Raw genomic sequence first — 20,461 nt, 5'->3', positions numbered from 1 at the left:
AAGTCAATGGCTTTGATCCAGCCATCTGAATAATATTTTACTTGTTGTGACTTATGTAATGGGTTTTGTTACGCCATATAAATTTAAAGGTGATAGAATTTATGCGTGTGACAGAGATTGAATGATTCTTGGTGTTAGATCTCCCTCCCGACCTGCGAGGGCGCTGTGTAAAGGGAACAGAGTACCCTGGACTAAATGGCACGACAGTTTATTCCCAGGGTTAGGTGGAAGTCGGCCATCTAGAAAAGGGGCTAAGCTGTGTGTCAATACAGATTTGATACTAACCATGGTAAAAATTCAGTATTTAAAAAAATGACATGCTTTTGAGATATTATTAAGTGTGTTCATAAAATGTTGCTTTCGCTTATTAGTTGTATTGAATCCTTATTAGTTGTATTGAATCATGCATTTGTACTATGAGCTAAGTTTTGAGATGCAGACATTTGTTTATTGAAATGTTTCATACTAACTTTTGTACTTGATAACATTAATTAAAAAATCCAATTGATGCCTATGATTAATACGTTTTTGTGACTAATTAGAAGTTATTAACATTTTTAATAAATCAATTATGCAACAAGATTAATCAAATTGATGGGGGGTGCCATGGGTTTTTTGCCTGTGGTTGGTAGTGTACAAGTACTGTACCAGTAGTATAAATGCATATTTATATTAATATTGTGCAGTTTAGCAATGCCCTGTCAAAATGCACGACTATCTTTTAGTTCTCAGCGCTTCCTACTGTTTCTGTCTCTTTTGCCACCTGGTGGCAGAACTGATGAAGTGCAGCTTATTTATAAAGTACAGTCAGAAAAAGAAGGCTTGCAAAGCTGCAACATTTTTGTGTTATTGCACTGTGACAGTCTTTAGACAGGTAAATAGCTGGATGTGGCTACCACTGTGTAGTGGCCACTTGATAAAATCTTACCATCAAGAAGTTAACCTTAACTTACGCCATGGTCAACATCCAGACGGTAGGGCCTTCATCGATGGGCACCATGACTTCATCAGTGAGTGGATATTGTTCCCTGGAAATTGCAATTTATCTTGTATACTGTGTAGCACAGTCCACAGCGAAATGTGGTGCCCAGTTCTTCAAAGGGAAACAGAAAACTATGCTGCAAAAAAGCAGCAGTTCCAGATTACTAACTTGATTTGTAACGCTGGTTAAACAAACTTGTCAAATATTTACTTTAAAAAAAGATTAAAGAAATTGTCCGCTTATGTAACAGCTTTTAACTTGCATAACCCCACGCATTAAGTAATTTTCACATCCCATGTAAATGACTGATAAATCATACTGGCCAGATTTTGCAAATGTTCCTCATAAATTATTGATCAACATACAGTATTTATGGTATTTATGTTTATTTGTCATGTTACTTACTAATAATTTGATATCTATTGATATAATTCTGGAGTGACCTGAGACATGATTGTATTGTAACGCATGGTTTAGCAATTGATTGTATTGTAACGCAAGTCAGCAATTGATGGACTTTTGAACTCATCTGCTGCAGTAAAAACTGCCAGCCCACCTCAGCACAACAACACAGTAACCACTGGACACTGCAAAGATGACAAACTTCGATGAGATCCTGGTGGAGGCCGGGGAGTTTGGGAGGTTTCAGAAGCGTGTCTTTGGGTTGTTTTGCCTGGTGTCCATGCCGTGGGCTTGCGTCTACGTGGGAATCGTTTTTCAAGGCTTCACACCCGAACACTGGTGTCGGAACCCAGCGGTGGAAGATCTGCGGGGTAAATGTGGCTGGACTCTGGAAGAGGAGAGGAAGTACACAGTTCCTCTAATTAACACAACGACTGGTCCAGCATACAGTCAGTGCCAGAGGTATGATGTAGACTGGAACAGCACCATTAGCTGTGGCAGTCCTCAGCCAAATTTCACCTTCAACCATGGAAACCATGTACTGCTGACTACCTGCCAAGATGGCTGGGTATTTGACTATAAACAGAGGAGCTCCTTTGTTACTGAGGTAAGATCTTTATTATTTCATTATTTGGCTGACAGAGCTGTGATGAAGACACTAACAGAAACATTTGTCTCTTTGACTTTTGGATGAATTGCTTCTGAGAACACGCTGTTTTTATTTTATGTTGGTGCAAGCCTATTATAAAACGGCTTGGAAATGTCCTGCATCCTGATTGGCTCCTGACAATCCAATGCCATGTGGTTTAAAGAGTGTAAGCCAGGAACAATGGAGAAATTTAAGTATGAGGAATGCCAAAGTAATATTTTCAGTTTGGAAAATCTTTCGGAAAAATCTAATGGTAGCTTTCACTTTTACCTGTGATCTCTGTATGTGACTTTTTGGTTTTCAGGTGATAAACAAAATGCCATGAGATATTGGTTTCACTTTTAATACACAACCGATTCTCTACAACACTACTGCTACCTGTTATTGTCCCATATTAGAAACCATAAGAAGTAGTGAGTTTGTATTTGAAGGATTATATAAAAACTAGATCTTAAATGTCCGTGACCTTGACATCTAACACAGAATTGCTGCAGTATTAAAGTCATGTGACTTCTTTCACTGTTCACAAAACCAAAATCCCATTTTAGTTATTACAAATGGATAAACATAATGAAAAAAAAAAAAAACATTGCTGCGGAAATGTTGAAAATAAAAGGTTCATGAATGGGTCAAATAATTATATTAATATAAAATAATTAATATCTGTTGCTTTAAATTACACGATTTGGTACTGACTCACCATTGAAGTTAATTTTTAACTTGTAATGTTTTTGTATTCATAAAAAAAAAAAAGTAAGAACACATGCACACAAAAAAGGCAACATCTGGTGCATTGTGTTCTTCTGACCTTAAAGCAACCAATTACCAGCAAGCACAGCATTCTTAAACCTTGAAAAGCTAATTGCTTCACAAATACAGTAATTGATATATTCCAAGATTTCTTTGCAATGCGACATTCCTCATTTTTTGTTTCTGTCAAAGTAGTCTGGCAGTTATTACTTAACACAAACATGTTACTGTATATATGTCAGTTATAGTTAATAGTTACCGATGTAAACCATACAAGACAGCCAAATAGCTACTATATTCAGATTACTTTAAATTTAATGCTGGAATGCTGGATCCCGCCCCCCCCCCCCCCCCCCCCGCCCCCGCCCCCGCCCCCGCCCCCGCCCCCGCCCCCGCCCCCGCCCCCGCCCATATATTTTGTATACAACGCGGGCCTCTTTGTATTTTTTCCTTTCCCTTGTCCCCTACTTTAGTTTAATCTGGTGTGTTCTGATGCCTGGATGGTGGATCTCTTCCAGTCAATACTCAATCTTGGCTTTCTGGTGGGAACGATAGTCATGGGTTATGTAGCAGACAGGTAAAGTCAACAATTTTATTTCTGAATGGCCATGAATCACACATTATCCTAAACCTTCTAGCTTGTGTTTCAACAAAATATTCACAAGTTTGACCCTGTGATTATGGTCAACCTGTTTAAAAAGAAGCCTACAGTATAAGGAATAATCCCCATAAAGTTTGGGAATGGCATTGTCAACAAGACACCATTAAACAATATGAAAGTGTTGTGATACACCAGCAAAGCACACATATAATACTAAAAGATTGAAAAGAAAGAAATGGGTAACCAAGGTAGTAAATATTAGACCACCAATGTCCACTTTACATTTATAATATATCAGACATTCCAATGGTAGCTTACTACTGTAGAGTGCAGTACTGCATTGTAGAATAACATTTATAATATATCAGACATTCCAATGGTAGCTTACTACTATAGAGTGCAGTACTGCATTGTAGAATAACATTTATAATATATCAGACATTCCAATGGTAGCTTACTACTGTAGAGTGCAGTACTGCATTGTAGAATAACATTTATAACATTTATAACATTTCACATTTCTATTACCACATGTGAGTGTACATTATATACAATCATCTTTTTATTAATACATTATTTATTTATTTGTATTTCTTTTTGTTGTTGTTTTGTTTTTAAGGTATGGCCGAAAGCTATGTTTTCTAGCGTCGACACTGGCAAATGCAATTACTGGGATACTTGTGGCTATCTCGCCCAATTACATCGCTCTGGTCATATTCCGGGGTCTGTTTGGACTTCCCATAAAAGGTGGCTGGGTGACAGGCTATGTGCTCCGTAAGAACACTTTAGAATTATTCCAAGGTCTTTAAAATCTGTCCTTTAGCAAAACAGAAGATAGGAAACTTCTTAACTGTAACACAAATACAATTCAGATTTCAGCCATTCCTAGACTGTTATAATTGAAGACTCTTACTGAGTGGGAGATACTAAATCTTACAACCCAAAATACAGATCTGCTGTCATTTTAACAAATGAATCTTTCATTTGAGGCACAGCGCATTTTCAGCATGCGGGTGTTTTCCTTTTTTTTTTTTTTTTTTTAGTTAGGTCAATTGAGAATACCTCCTTTATATTCTCAGTTCATTTTGAGACAAGTGCTGAGGCATATTCTCAGAGAGAAGTAGAACAATATATTTGTAAAATAGCGTAAAATAGCGCCATTTCATATTCTCTATGAAGACACCAGCTCAAGTAAGAGTTTAGCTGGCAGGCTTGCTTTCTCAACAAAGCCTGCTAGCAAAGGCTGGGCATTATATTTGATCTATTCCACGGGACCTCTTTCATCTCTTCTTCCTGTAAGGTTTAACATACCAAGCTGGGCTTTTAGTGTCACAGAGCCCTCTAGAAAGTTGATATGGACTACCAATAAATCTAATATGTCATGTAACTCTTCTCAGATATTTCATAAAATATCTTATACCTATTCTTTCTTCAGTCACAGAATTGGTTGGAGTAGACTACAGGAGGACAGTAGGAGTCATCTACCAGATGTTCTTCAGTGTTGGAATTCTCATTCTGCCACTCATTGCTTACCTCATTCCAAACTGGCGTTGGCTACAAGTGGCCATCACTGTCCCCTATTTCTTCTTCTTGCTCTACTACTGGTAATCTATACATTTTAAAGTATTATAATGCTGCAAAGGTGCCTTTTTTACCAACCCAAATATATCCCAGTTTTTCCCAATTTTTCTAAATTTTTTTTATATATGTACAGCATTGGGCTCTAAAGTAAATTGATGCAAACCTCTGTGCTCTTCTATCTGTCATTAGTGGTAGGTAGGGTTATTTTTATAACTATGAATTCAAGTTGACTCAAGAGCTTCAGCTCCATTTTTTGTTTTGTTTAGATATGTATGTGATACACAACTGGAATTAAGCTTGCTTTGTATGGGTGTTTTAAAGTAGCAAAACAGTAAATAGATTTTTATTCTAGGTGGATTCCAGAGTCTCCAAGGTGGCTTCTGTCCCAAAATAGGACTAGCGAAGCTGTGGCACTTGCTAAAGAAATCTCTAAAGTGAACGGGAAAACACTGTCCAAAAAAGTGGAGGTAATGATCACAATAATCAATTTGGGTGGCAAATTATTCATAACAGTTCAAACTTTTATTATTTATATGTTCTATTTTACAGACTCTTACAGATGACAATGAAGAGCTTTTAAGCCCATCTTTTCTTGACTTAGTCAGAACTCCCAAGATGAGAAAACACACTTTCATTTTAATGTTTAATTGGTAAGACAGTTTAATTCATATTTTTATTTTTACTCTGGTTTTATTGTTAAGAAACTGAGGCTGTGATGTGCCAGTGGGCAGGGATAAAACTAGAAGTGTCATGTAATGCATCTCTGGCCCTGATTTTGAGTCAAAGTGACCATCAGTTGGGGTCAATTCCATTTTTTTAAATTCCAATTCCCTTTTTAATCCCAATTCCCATTTAATCAATTCAAATTCCTATTCCAATCATTTTACAACAAAGGCTTTACTGAGCAAACAAATACTGTATACAACTTAATGAACTTGTCAGGTAACCTGATAAAGCCTATGTCATAAACCTCAGTAAAGACTATGCCATACAACTGAATAGGAATCGGAATTGTATAAAAGGGAACTGGGATTGGAAATAGAATTGAAAAAATTGAATTGACCCCAACTCTGGTGACCATACAATGTTTTAATGCTTATTTAACAATGCTTTATCATGTTTTCACAGTGTTTTAATGCTTATTTAACCCTTTAAAGGTAGCGCTATTTTCGCCAGTTTTGCAATTTTGTTAGATTTGTGCTTATAACTCTATAACCGTAAAGGTTTTTGTACATGTCATATATGGAATTAATCAGCACAAACTGAGGTTATTATTATTATTATTTATTTATTAGCAGACGCCCTTATCTAGGGCGACTTACAGTCATAAACAAAAATACATTTCAAGAATCACAGTACAAGTATTAATACAATTAAGAGCAAGATAAAAGATGTTTTTTGACAATACTAACTCTACCTGTATTTCCCTTTCAGGTTCACAAGCGCTGTTGTTTACCAAGGCCTCATAATGCGTCTCGGAATCCTGGGGGGAAATGTCTACATAGACTTCCTTATCTCTGGAGTTGTCGAGTTTCCAGCTGCTTTTCTCATTATAGTGACCATTGAACGGATGGGAAGACGCATTCCTTTCACACTTTCTAATGTAGTTTCGGGGGCTGCTTGTTTAATAGCTGCTGTTATACCAGAATGTAAGCTAAACAACATTTTGGTTGGTTGCATTTACTGGGAATGAGACCCATTGCAAACCCTGTTGCTGATTCATGAGATAATTGAGAGAAGCCTGCGTAACTAATCAAGAACCGAGCAGCAGCCACGTACCAATTCTGTCATGAATCACATTGGGCATAGGGATTTATTCCAATTGGATATAAATATGGTTAATAAGTTATAACGTTTTTGAAAATATCTAAAAATATTGTGTCTTTAAATTGGCTTGAAATGTCTTATTTAACTTGGTTGGATAATTAAAGTACTTATTTAATTACAGTGTATATGTACTGTACTGAATTCTAAACAAGCTTTTGGCAAACCATTTAGCCTGTTTGCTATAATTCTGTACCTATGTAGAGAATTAAGCCCCCAAACACAACACATACGCTCTTTTTCTTTAATTTTGCTGTCCATTCAACCAGTGGTGAACTTCAGTTGGCTATTTTATCTGTGTAGTACTAAAGTTTTGAGGTAGTTCTGAGGCAGGAAATCCCAGCTTCAGTTTCAGCCTGCAGTGAAAGAAAGTGTTTTTTCATCTAATGTATTTTTGAAGGCCTCTGGATGTCTCATCAGTTTTTAGCAGGTGTTAAATGTAGAAACCTGTCTGGTTGGATGGGAAGTACGAGGGGACTGAACAATCATTTTTAGTCTTTGGTTAGAGGGTGAGGCATTAGGGGCAGAGGTGACAGAAAGCTTGTAAAATGCAGTCAGCCTAAAACAAATGCATTATAAAATATAGGTCATTCTTATTCCTTCATCGTAGAGAGCTATTCATTTTCTCGCAGTCATATTGCTCTGAGCATCTAATTTAAAAAATATATATATTTGCAATTTGTCTCCGTATTGAATCAACATTTCAATAACTGTTTACTGTGCCTTCTAAATGTAACTGTTGGGTTTTTTGCTTTGTTTTTAAGATGCATACTGGGTTAAAACTGTGATCGCCTGTATTGGCAGACTGGGTATTACCATGGCTTTTGAGATGGTTTGTTTTGTGAACGCTGAATTGTACCCTACATTTGTGAGGTATGTGTTGTGCTGATCAAAACTGTTTTATTTATTTTTGTAACTCACTAAATGCTACAATCCACGTTAATGTTCCTTACTTTGATGAAATATACATACAACACACTGAAGTATTTTCCCGTTTTATTTGTGAATTGCTATTCACTACATGACTGCATAATAAAGGGGTTATTTTTTATTTATATGATGTATATGTCATTTATACAATGTAGGTTAAATACAAGTCACATTCTGCTGTGTGTAACTATGATATGAACAAGCCCACTTGAGAGGCATCTAATAAAAAAGAGAATATTTCACAAATACATTCTGTATAACAAGGCAAATATAGTTCACTTTCTGCTCTGGTGTGAAACACAGCATTGGTTGTGCATTTTTAAGATAAAAATAATGGAATAAATCTCAGCTGACAATTTCATAAATCATACCTGCCATGAGATTTCATTGGCTTTTCTAGGTCTCCAATTTGCAGTTTTGCAAGAATTATTATTTTAAAAATAAATAAATAAATGAATCTGCATACCACTCCAAGTAAAAGAAAGTTTTCAGTTTGTTTGTCCTTCAAGGAAGCTTGCACTTCCGGGTTATTTCACACCGGTTCAAGCATTTGATTGGCTGCAAAGAATGACAGTCATTAGAGGAAGCAGGTCTATGTTTAGATCTAAAAAATCTTTTCTTTCACTGAGAGCGAAATGAAATCTGAGCAACTTTTACTTCAGTTTATGTTGTGGTTCATCTACATTCAAACTCATCTTCCTTTTAAAACGGTGTCTGTTTTTTTCCTCCCACTGACAGGAATCTTGCGGTTTCTGTGTGCTCTACCTTTTGTGATATTGGAGGGATTGTTTGCCCATTCCTTCTCTATAGGCTAGCAGTTATATGGCTGGAGCTACCGCTGGTTGTTTTTGGTACGTATATCCAAGTCCTATCAATTCAAATCCGTATGCAATGTTGTTGTTCTGATCAAAGAGCATATGACAAGCCCCTCACTTGCCATCATCTGTACTGTACATACAGCTGTAGTCAAAAGTTTACATACTCCAGTTTCTTGAAAACAAATAACTTTAGGAAAAATCTTTTGTAGCAAAAGTTTTGTTTTTGTGGTTGAGGGGAAAAAAATGTTACAATAAACAGATGTCTACAATTATTTATTTAAGCAATATTTTTGCAAAACTCCAAAAATGCTAAGTATTCATACCCTTTGATGCTATAATAATATTGTCTACAAGGTGCTAGAAATTTCAATATGATAATGCAGAACCTAATTCCAGAAATGTCTAGAAAATGTTGGATTGTAGGTGAACAGTCTTAGAGAGTATAAAAGGGTTAGGCATAGGATGATTGCTATCATTACCAATAAGTCAATATGGGAAAAAGTAGAGAGCTATTGTCATAAAGCTGGAGGTAAGATACAAGAAGATTTCCTAAAGAAATCACTAAAGAATCATGCCAAAAGCTCATTGACAAATATCATAATCGTTTAAAAGATGTTATTTTAACTAAAGTAGCTATTAATTTCATTTTCCTTGTCAGGTTATCAATACTTTTGAATGAGCATTTTTGGATTATTATTGCTGAAATAAATAATTGTAGACATCTGTTTCTTGTAACCTTTTTTTCCTCATCCACAAAAGCAAAACTACAAAAGATCATTCCTATAATTATTTGTTTGAGAAATTTCTAGAAATTATAAATTTCCATTGAGGTATGTAAACGTTTGACTACAACTGTATATATGGTACAGGGAACCGTTTATTATCCTAACTAATTAAAATATATTTGTGTTCGCTACTGGAATTATTAGTATGATACTGTAAGAAAACCTCCAGAAATAATTGCAGTATAGACTCTGTACATATACATCATGTACTGTATTGCACTGTACTGGAGCTTTTTCTCTGGGCAAAAGAGTATTGCACCAACGTTACTAGGGGGCAGTCGGATGACGTATGTTAAATCAAAGTTCAGACAGTCGACTTTTGCTGTGTAGGAAACTTCATTTATTTTTACCACAGGAATTCTTGCCTTCATTGCTGGGGGACTGGTCCTTTTGTTGCCTGAAACCAAAGGTATGCCATTGCCAGAGACGATTGACGATATTGAAAACCCTAAAAGGTATGTTTTTTCTCTACATAACCATTATGTACCTAACATCATATGTGGGTCAAGAAATTACATTGAACAGCTGTAGAGTTGTTTTAATGTTTTATTTTATAATGGAAAATTCCAGGACCGATACACAACTTTGATGAACCCATTAATCTCAGCAAATATATTTAAAGTTACTTTTTCCATTAATGTATGAAAAAAAAAAATCTAAACTTTGGCCTCCTATTAACAATGTCTTTTTATTATGTTTTTATTTCAGGACTAAAGAAACAAAAAATCACCAGCTTGTCACATTGTTGCCTTCAGATGTCACAACTAATAAAGACTGCACTTCTGTTTGACCTTGGGGCATCAGTTGTATTTAATGATTGTTTAATAGTGGTAAATTATGGCAAGCCAAATCATCATTTAAAGATATCTTCAAATGTATAAATATGTCACAATCTTTAAGATATACAAAAGTGTAGATTGCTTCATATTGTTAGGGCTTTTCAATGCAGTTGCCTGACATGATTCGCACTAGCCTTATCATTGAAATAGCCAACCATGGTCTTTGTTTTCACTGAGAGAATAACATGTTCACACAAGAGAAGATTCAGTGGCACTCATTTTAAAAAAAACGTTCTTAATGTTGGGATCGTTAAAAACGGAGGTTCGTTATAAGAAGTGTTCATTATAGTGCATATTATATAGTGATATCTTGTAACGTTTGTAACTCGCCCTGGATAAGGGTGTCTGCTAATAAATAAATAAATAAATAAATAATAATAATGAAATTAGCCTGTATCTCTAATTTACAGATATCTTAATTTTAATGTTTTCATTTTGACAGTGTGTCACGTTTTATACTGAAAACTTATCATGATTCTTTGATCTGTATTTTTGTTCACATTTTCTGTGATTTTGTTTGATATCTGTGTTTAAAATATTTGATTAAATTTGAGTGTTGCGTTTCTTTTGTGCATCAGTATATTTTTAAACACAATTGAGAGTGCTTTTTTGTATCCACATGCCCTGATGTGTGTAGCAAGAAATGGGACTTCTGTTTTCCACAGTTCTTTTGGTGGTTATCTTTAGGTACTTTGTTCTTTTTTACAGATGACCCAAAAAAAAAAAATCTGTATTTATTCAGGCATTTATTTTTAATACCATCAGAAAAGTGACCGGTTATTTCTGGTGTTGCCAAAAAGTAATCATCGGTAAATGTGGCGTGTTGCGGTATGGAGAAACTTGCCCAAATAAAATAACAGATGGGAAACACAGTGCTAGCTGCTCCTCTTTTGCAATAACAGCGGTCTGTTGTGACCAAATATTAAAACATTTATGACAGTGTTTGTTAAAAGTACATGTGCTCTTAACCTATAGTGTTTTATTATCGCTGTATGCTTTGGGATGTTGTTCTACAAGAAATATATATATATATATATATATATATATATCAGTGCCTTGCAAAAGTATTCAGACCCCTGACCAATTCACTCATATTACTGAATGGCACATTGAAATTTCATTCTGTTTGATATTTTATTTTAAAACAATGAAACTTAAAATCAATTATTGTAAGGTGACATTGGTTTTATGTTGGGAAATATTTTTAAGAAAAATAAAAAGCTGAAATATCTTGCTTGCATAAGTATTCAACCCATGTGCTGTGGAAGCTCCCAGTTTACACCGATGAAAGAAATTGCCCTAACGAGGACACAATTACCTTACCATTGGCCTCCACCTGTGAACCATTAAAGTTGCTGTCACATTTTCTGGATATAAACCCGACTGTTGAAGGGTCATTGGTCAGGCTGTGAATCTGAAGGAAAATGAAGACCAAAGAGCATTCTACAGAAGTTAGAGATAAAGTAATACAAATGCATAGATTAGGGAAAGGGTACAAAATAATAGCCAAGTGTTTGGATATCCCAGTGAGCACAGCTGGATCAATAATCAGGAAGTGGAAGCTGCATCACACCACCCAGGCACTGCCAAGAAAAGGCCATCCCTCAAAACTCAGCGCTCAAACAAGAAGGAGACTTGTGAGAGAAGCCACAGAGAGGCCAACAATCACTTTGAAGGAGCTACAGAGTTCAGCGGCTGGGAGTGGAGCATTGGTGCACCAGTCAATCATATCAAGAGCTCTGCATAACACTGGCCTGTATGGGAGGGTGGCAAGAAAGAAGCCGTTACTCAAAAAGTACCATCTGAAAGCACGTCTGGAGTTTGCCAGAAAACATGAGAGTGACCCAGCTGCAATGTGGGAAAAGGTTTTGTGGTCAGATGAGACCAAGATAGAGCTTTCTGGCCAAAACTCAAAGCGCTATGTGTGGCGCAAACCTAACACTGCCCCTGCCTCAAGACACACCATCCCTACAGTGAAGTATGGTGGTGGCAGCATCATGCTGTGGGGATGCTTCTCATCAGCAGGGACTGGGCATCTTGTTAAAATTGAAGGAAGAATGGATGGAGCAAAATACAGGGAAATACTGCAAGAGAACCTGCTTCAGTCCGCTAAAAAACTGAAGCTTGGGAGGAAATTCACCTTTCAGCAGGACAATGATCCCAAGCACAAGGCCAAAGCAACATTGGAGTGGCTCAAGAACAAAAAGGTGAATGTCCTACTGTGGCCCAGTCAAAGTCCTGATCTCAATCCCATTGAGAATCTGTGTCACTTTGAAAATTTCAGTCCACAAGCGTCGTCCAACCAATCTGAACAACCTGGAGCATATCTGCCAAGAAGAATGGTACAAAATCACTCCGACACTGTGTGCAAAGCTGGTACATACTTACCCCAAAAGACTTAAAGCTGTTATTGCAGCGAAAGGTGGCTCTACCAAATGTTAATGTGTGGGGGTTGAATACTTATGCAAGCAAGATATTTCAGTTTTTTATTTTTCTTAAAAATATGTCCCAACATAAAAGCAATGTCACCTTACAATAATTGATTTTGTTTCAGTGTTTTAAAATAAAATATCAAACAGAACGAAATTTCAATGTACCATTTGTAATTCAGTAATATGAGAGAATTGGTCAGGGGTCTGAATACTTTTGCAAAGCACTGTATATATATAAAGCCACTGGATTTATGTTTTTAGTATTGACGTATAAAAAGGGTTCAAGTTGTGTAAAAATCATAGTTGTTGTTGTTTTGTTTTGTGCAAGGATTGCTGGTAGTGTGCTATTGATATATGTCTCTGAAACTGGAATGTTTAGCTACGATTTAATTAAATGATTGCCAAACATGTGCTGCAAAACACATCGTGTGCACTGTAACTGGAGTGTAGTGAATGCTGTGGTAAAAGGCAGCATAGCACATTTATCCTGACCAACAATAAACTGTTGATGTATAAACCTCTGAGTGTTTTTTGTTTGCGTGTTCGTGCATAGCTAATAATGTTGCTGTTTAGGGGTTACCCCAGACTGGTTAAACAGTACGCCTATAACTGTGCTGCTCTGGCCCTTGTGTGAGTTGTCTGGTCCCTAAATCTGTTTTATTAAGGTAAAATGACGGTAAGGTAACACGCAACTGCAAAAAATGAAAAACAAAATTAAACAAAGAAATTGTAGCGGGCCTGCAAATTGAATTACTGTTGCACCCCCTACTGGCTATTAGACTACGCCACCCTCTAAAATGATTTTATTCTATAGGGCTAGACAGAGACAGCCTATATTCCCAATACATATAATATACAAATATTACCAGGTTCCCAACAACAGAACCCCCCTCAATTAAATTAGTCTACAGACAAGAATGCAATTTAAAGGTTTTATTAAAAAAAATGGACCAAAGCCATTAACCGAAAACAATTAAAAGCACTGATAACCATCAAAGAAATAAAGGTTTTACTGGTAATGGTAGTTGCAGTACTATGAACTCTCCACTAGGGGAAAATACAGTCAAAGCATTAGTACAGACTTTTGCTTCAAATAGCACCGGCACCTCTCCCAGCATGTAAACCATGCAGAAGGGGTAAACTAAAAGAAAAAAAGGAAAGCAGTTACTTGTGAAAAAGAACATCTAATGTGCATTAACTAATGAACTAACTGGCAACAAACTGGTGAAATGTATAATCACACTGGGGAAAACACAAATGGTGTGAGGGCTTACCTTTAGTGCAAGAGAAATGTAACCTCGGCTAGAGGTTGAAAAGATAAAACAAAACCTTCAGATCCCCCTCAATTGAATGAAGGATAACAGAGACAGCAGTGCAGTTAAAAGTTTTTATTATCCAATTGAATAATTGAATGAAGTACCAGACAAAATCATCTTTACTAGCTAACAAAGGTGTATTTAAGCTCATCAAATGTTACCGAGAACGTGAACTAGCTCTATTAGAGACTCCCTCCGACCACACACCAATCAGGTAAACTTCAAAACAAAACAAAAATAAATTAACACACACAAAGAAAACAAAGTGAACATGTAAAGTAAAACTCAAATAACCAAACCCCAAGCGAACCAAAATACAATTCTTTAAACCGTAATAATCAAATTATACCGTGAACACAAACTCAGTTTAAAGTGCAGCTTTATCCCGACTGAGGAGGAAAAGAGTTCCAACAACCACAGAGTAAAACAATCTTTGGTAGATTTGGCAAGAGTATTCTCAACGAGGACTGTTTAGTATTAAGATGTACATAAGAAAGTTTACAAACGAGAGGAAGCCATTCAGCCCATCTTGCTTGTTTTGTTGTTAGTAGCTTATTGATCCCAGAATCTCATCAAGCAGCTTCTTGAAGGATCCCAGGGTGTCAGCTTCAACAGCATTACTGGGGAGTTGGTTCCAGACCCTCACAATTCTCTGTGTAAAAAAAGTGCCTCCTATTATCTGTTCTGAATGCCCCTTTATCTAATCTCCATTTGTGACCCTTGGTCCATGTTGCTGAAGATGATGATGATGATGATGATGCCCCTTTATATAGGCAGCCCATTGCATGAACTCTCATCAGGTGTGTTGGTCCCCTCCCGGTGGAACTGTTAGGGATTATGGGGAATGTAGTTTTTCTAAGGTGGCCATTTTGTGACTTGACTCTGGGTGCCATTTTGTGTTGGGTCAGACTTTGAAAAATCCCTGTCCTGACATAGTGCCCATCCAGTGCCTGACTGTGTCTGTCTGTCACTATATATATATATATATATATATATATATATATATATATATATATATATATATATATATATATATATTAAAATTTGTTTGTTTGTTTTTTACTTGTTTATGAATTAGTTAAAAGCTAGTAGAATAAAACATGATCTCATTTGCTAAACATTACTAGTTCTGTAACCCCATTTCAGTTATATGATGAACTTGAATTTGATAGTAGGGATCTGATATGCTGAACAGTTTAGGCTGGCCTTTTTTTACTAGTTCATAAATAGGTTACTGTACATTTACTGACTGCAGTCTACCCCACTTAAGTGTGTTTGTTTCGTTTCAGTGTGTATCCTGCCTAAGTGCATTAAATTCCAGAATCCATTACATTACCAGTGCTGCATTATTACCCAGTTTAAGTGAAATATTGGAAATACAGTTAACTGACAAAACAGACAACATTGGTTGATACTATATGTTAATAAGCTAGTTATTAAACTAAAAAAAAGGGCCCCTTTAAAAAAACTCAGCAGTTTCTCCCCAAGGACTGTTTGTTCTGTGACCCACAAGTGTGCATGTTTGCCACAACATGTGACCCTCACAGGATAGAATATTGAAATTAAACAACAGTCACCTGACTAAAGTCTTTAACATCTCTATACAGAATATAATGCTTTTCTGTTTATTTAAAAAAAAAAAAAAAAAAAAAAAGCAATTGTTACCTCATTCTTTGATTATGAGTTTTTTGCTGGAATTATTTAATCCATATTGTACGTCTGTCTTTGAGCTGTGGTCTGATTGTACAAACCTTAATTCAGTTCAAAATGTTAGGTTGGACATAGGCGAATTTAATGAGAAGGTAACTGAATTATATTAAACAAGCTGATCTGATCACAGTCAGGCATCCACACAGGTTTGTTATTGAACAGGTGAAAAATCTTTGCAATAGAGTCTTAAAAAATCGTCCTAGTTTAAATTAAAGGTCCAAATTAGGTCTACAAAGAGTAACTAATAGGTGCGACAGACATGACAACTTTTGTTTTTAACTAAAACTTCCAGCTTCAGCTTTTCACTTCCTGTGATTCAATGTTATTTATTTATTTTATTTTTTTTGTCAAAGGTTTAGAGTACATATGCTGTGTGTTGACAAATGCCTGAACTTTGTGTTTCGGGGGTGGGTTAGAGTACTCGAAATAATCATAGTCACTCAAGCACTAATTTATTACTTGAGTACTCGAAAAAATTTTTTAATAATATCTCTTCATGAATGTAAGTTCAATATATTGTAGCGACCCACTTTTATTTCATCTGGTCCTGTGCATTCACGGTATATGTATTGTTCCGGGGTGGGACCATACTAGTTTTGGTAGTGTGTGTGAGCCGCTGTTGGATGCGGACCATGTCATCTAGAGGCCCTTGCCCTTCGCCCCCCCCCCCGTGTGCGTGGATTGTTTGTGTTGCCGTTAGTGAGTGTGCATGCTGGCTTTACGGCAGTGAGATACTATGCTGAAAAGATATGACACACAATAAAGCATCCTGTTAGTTTTACCATAAGCAGTGTGGGGCAGCAGTGTGGAGTAGTGGTTAGGGCCCTGGACTCTTGACTGGAGGGTCGTGGGTTGAATCCCAGGTGGGGGACACTGCTGCTGTACCCTTGAGCAAGGTACTTTACCTAGATTGCTCCAGTAAAAACCCAGCTGTAAAATGGGTAATTGTATGTAAAAAAATAATGTGACATCTGTATAATGTGAAATAATGTATACTGTGTATAAAGTGTTATCTTGTAACAATTGCAAGTCGCCCAGGATAAGGGCGTCTGCTAAGAAATAAATAATAATAATAACAAGTTGTTGGAGTCGGTTTTTACACCATAGCACAGTGATTGATATGTATTTATTAAAGATTTTTACAGATGGGTCTAAAAATACAGATAATGGTAGGGTTGGAGCAGCTTATTACATTCCAGAATTTGAGGTAGGAAAATGTGTACGTATTACAGATAATGTGTCTCTCATAACGGCTGAACTAATAGGGATTATTTTGGCATTACAATGGATACAGAGGTTAAAGTAGAGAGGGCTGTAATTTTTTCAGATTCGTTATCAGGGCTACAGGCAATTAGGAATGAAGGAAAAGGGGATAGCAGGGATTTAGTACAGGAGGTTCTGTATCTAGTGTCAGAATGTGTGTGTTTAGGATTGTATGTGGTTTTTGTGTGGATTCCAACACATAAAGGAATAGAGGGGAATGAGAGGGTGGATGGGTTAGCAAAGATGGCAGTGAAGAAAGTGAATGTGGGTATGGATGTTCATTATGGGTTAAGGGAGTATCATAAAATAGAAAAGAATACTGGTATAGTGAATGAATGACAGAATATATGGAATAGGGAAAAAAGGGCGTAAATTATATAAATCACAAAGTAAAGTCAGTCTGCGGGAAGGATGGTATGGAGGGAATAGACAGGAGGAAGTTAACCTAATAAGGCTGTTTATAGGACATTCAACTTTAAATGAACATTTTATATAGAATTGGAGCGCATAAGAATGGGTTATGTATGAGATGTGAGGTTAAACTGTGGAACACCTGATGGTTGAATGTGCTAGATATAGGGAAGTGAGATTAGAGGTAGGGGAATAGTTGAGGGCTTTGAATATTCAGACTCATTTTTTCATGGCTGGTATAGGGGATGGTTATAGAATAGATAGGGGTATGGTCAGGTAATAGGGAAATTCATTAGGAAAACAAGGCAATTTAACCAGTCATTAAAAAGAAAATCAGCAATCAAAGGGCTCACAATAACGATAACACCGTGTAACAATTTTTAAATTTTTTTTGGTTCCTGGGTAGTAAGTGTTATTTCCTAATTGCTTATGCCTCCAAAGTATAGAAAATGGCTATTATTCCCCAAAAACTTTGCTTTTGTGACCAGGACAGTGATATTTTGACATTTACCTATTTTCCAGAACATTCCAGATAGATTCAGTGCTGAGTAAACTTGGAGTAACTTCTAGAACTTTCCAGTAATATAAATAGTAGTATAAATACAGGGACCTTAAGCCCACCAGTTCAGTTTAGTTCCAGCTGCCTAAGTGGATACATATCTGCATTTTTCTGAGATGGCATCAAGGTCATAGGAGACTTCAAAATGGTGGCATTCCTGATGGGTCTCCAAGGCAGTTTTACCAAGTTTCCCTGCTATCTTTGCCTTTGGGACAGCAGGGACACCAAGGCGCACTACCACAGGCGGGACTGGCCACAGCGGACCGAGTTCTCTGTGGGGAGGAACAACATCAAGTGGGAGCCACTGATGCCACCACTGCACATCAAATTGGGCCTTATGAAACAGTTTGTCAGAGCTCTAGATAAGGAGTCGGCAGCCTTCAAGTACCTTCAAGACTTCTTCCCTAAGCTGTCTGAGGCAAAGGTCAAAGCCGGTGTCTTCGTCGGACCACAGATAAAGAAGATCCTGGAGTGCAATGAATTCCCCAAGAAGCTCACTAGTAAGGAGAAAGCGGCTTGGAACAGCTTTGTCGCAGTGGTTCGGGGCTTCCTGGGCAATCACAAGGCCGAAAACTATGTGGAGCTGGTTGAGACTCTGGTGAAGAACTACGGCACAATGGGCTGTAGGATGTCCCTCAAAGTCCATATCCTTGATGCTCATCTTGATAAATTCAAGGAGAACATGGGAGCGTACTCGGAGGAGCAAGGCGAGCGCTTCCACCAGGATATACTGGACTTTGAACGCCGCTACCAAGGACAGCATAACGAGAACATGATGGGAGACTACATTTGGGGGCTGATTCGTGAAAGTGATTTACAGTATAATCGTAAATCTCGAAAAACTACTCACTTCTAAATCTTTTTTGTATTACTTTAGTATAAATACATGTTAATTTGGATTCATATGTTGTTTTTTTCTGACTTTGTAAACGAAAAGACACAAATTCGCCCATTTTCTCATTGGAAATAGGTAAATTTCAAAATATCACTGTCCTGGTCACAAAAGCAAAGTTTGTGGGGAATAATAGCCATTTTCTATACTTTTGAGGCATAAGCAATTAGGAAATAACACTTACTACCCAGGAACAAAAATTGTGTTACATAGTGTAATCAAAACAAACAGTAGGTGGCGACAATAAGCTTCGGCGGAAGCTTGGTGGCCATTAACCAAGACAAAGAGCTGCAGCCTGTGTGTGTGGAATAGAGCGAGCGAGAAAGTAAGCAAGTTTTTAGAGACAGGAGGAAGGATTTATTGTTTTTGTGGTGTGGTCCTGACCAAAACAAGGACCCTGTTTAATTAATAAAGTAGTTTTAGCACCTGAATCCCGTCTCCGTCTCCTGCTTTGAGCCTCAAGACCAGGGGTCGTTACAATATTTTATTCATGTATACCACCTTAACACACTAGCCACGGAGGTCATTTTGACGGGTTGAGGTTTTCAAATTTAAATTACTCTGCGTGTCTGAAGGTTATGAAGGTTTGAAAGGCAGGATCACAAAAATAAGGAAGTTATAAGCCTGCCGTCCTAGCAACAAAGCCATAATTTTGACTTTTCGGGGCTTTTGTTTTTGATATACTGTATGAAATTAGTGTTTTCGGTTACTTTCCAAAATGCTTGAGCGTTCTTTTTTTCTGTCAATATCTATAGTCGTAGTAACTTGACAGTACTTGCACACTTAAGTTGTACCTTCTTTCCTTTTCCTTTGTGTGTAGGTATTTTTGTACATTTCACCACAATTCCGTTTTAAGTGCTCCGTATTTTAACTGTAATACTGCTTTAAATCCTGCTAACAAACCTCCATTCCTGATTGTAATCTCATTTTAAGTCTCGCAAGCGGAGTCTCCAATAGAATGTAGGAATGTGCTGTCCTTCAGTAGTTGGGGCGGGTTTAAAGTATTCAGAACGAATCAATGATAGATGCAAATCAGGAAGGCGGGACATTGCCCAGCAGCACTGGGAAATGTATTTATTATTATTTTTGTAGTAGGTTTTAGTTTTTAACAGGAAAATGGTGTTTTCCGGTGTTTATTGCCTAGTGAAGAACTTAACTATGACAAGTTAAGTTCTTTTTGCCCTGTTTATATTTCCATTTTCGGTCTTATTAAATACATTTAAAAAAATGTTAATAATATTTAGTGTTAGGTTGATTACAAAAAAAAACAGTGCTCATTCATTATCTAACAAAATCTTGAAATACTGCATCTAATGAAATGGTGAAAGCATTTGTTCCTGTGAATGAATCCAATTTGTGAATTACTGAAGAGTGATCAAAGGAATGTCGTTTGCTGGTTCTTCTTACCAGAAGGTTATTTTAATACTAAGGCATTTTTGCTTTGCACATAAATCTGCTGCTCCCAATAGTGGTCGCAGTTAATAGCTGATGCTTCATTATACAGTAGTTGCTAATACTGTTGTACATTTTGTTTAATTCATAGTGCTCACTGTGCACAGTATCTGCTACTTACTATCACAGTGACACCTACTGTACCCTATTGTACCACACTCTCATAAGAACGATGGGGCAGGATTTTCAAAACCAGTGTTATTGTATAGAATTTGTGGTATAGTAACAAGAGCTTTAGTAGCAAGTGATTTTCAAATGAAATGTG

General features: G+C 36.8%; 1 protein-coding gene across 1 annotated transcript; it reads left to right on the top strand.

The window, feature by feature from the left end:
* The first annotated feature begins 1,525 nt into the window (after positions 1-1,525).
* LOC117410870 (solute carrier family 22 member 2-like) lies at positions 1,526-11,127 on the top strand. Its single transcript, XM_034017775.3, has 11 exons — positions 1,526-1,991; positions 3,257-3,360; positions 4,004-4,158; positions 4,820-4,988; positions 5,318-5,432; positions 5,515-5,615; positions 6,400-6,614; positions 7,554-7,662; positions 8,458-8,570; positions 9,678-9,777; positions 10,031-11,127. Exons 1-11 carry the CDS (start codon positions 1,578-1,580, stop codon positions 10,110-10,112), a joined length of 1,677 nt encoding a protein of 558 aa, XP_033873666.3. The 5' UTR covers positions 1,526-1,577; the 3' UTR covers positions 10,113-11,127.
* Positions 11,128-20,461: the final 9,334 nt, after the last annotated feature.

Source organism: Acipenser ruthenus, chromosome 6 (assembly GCF_902713425.1).
Source record: "Acipenser ruthenus chromosome 6, fAciRut3.2 maternal haplotype, whole genome shotgun sequence".
In the NCBI taxonomy this organism is placed as follows: domain Eukaryota; kingdom Metazoa; phylum Chordata; class Actinopteri; order Acipenseriformes; family Acipenseridae; genus Acipenser; species Acipenser ruthenus.
The sequence above is the reverse complement of the archived record's forward strand: the minus strand, read 5'-3'. Positions and strand labels throughout refer to the sequence as shown.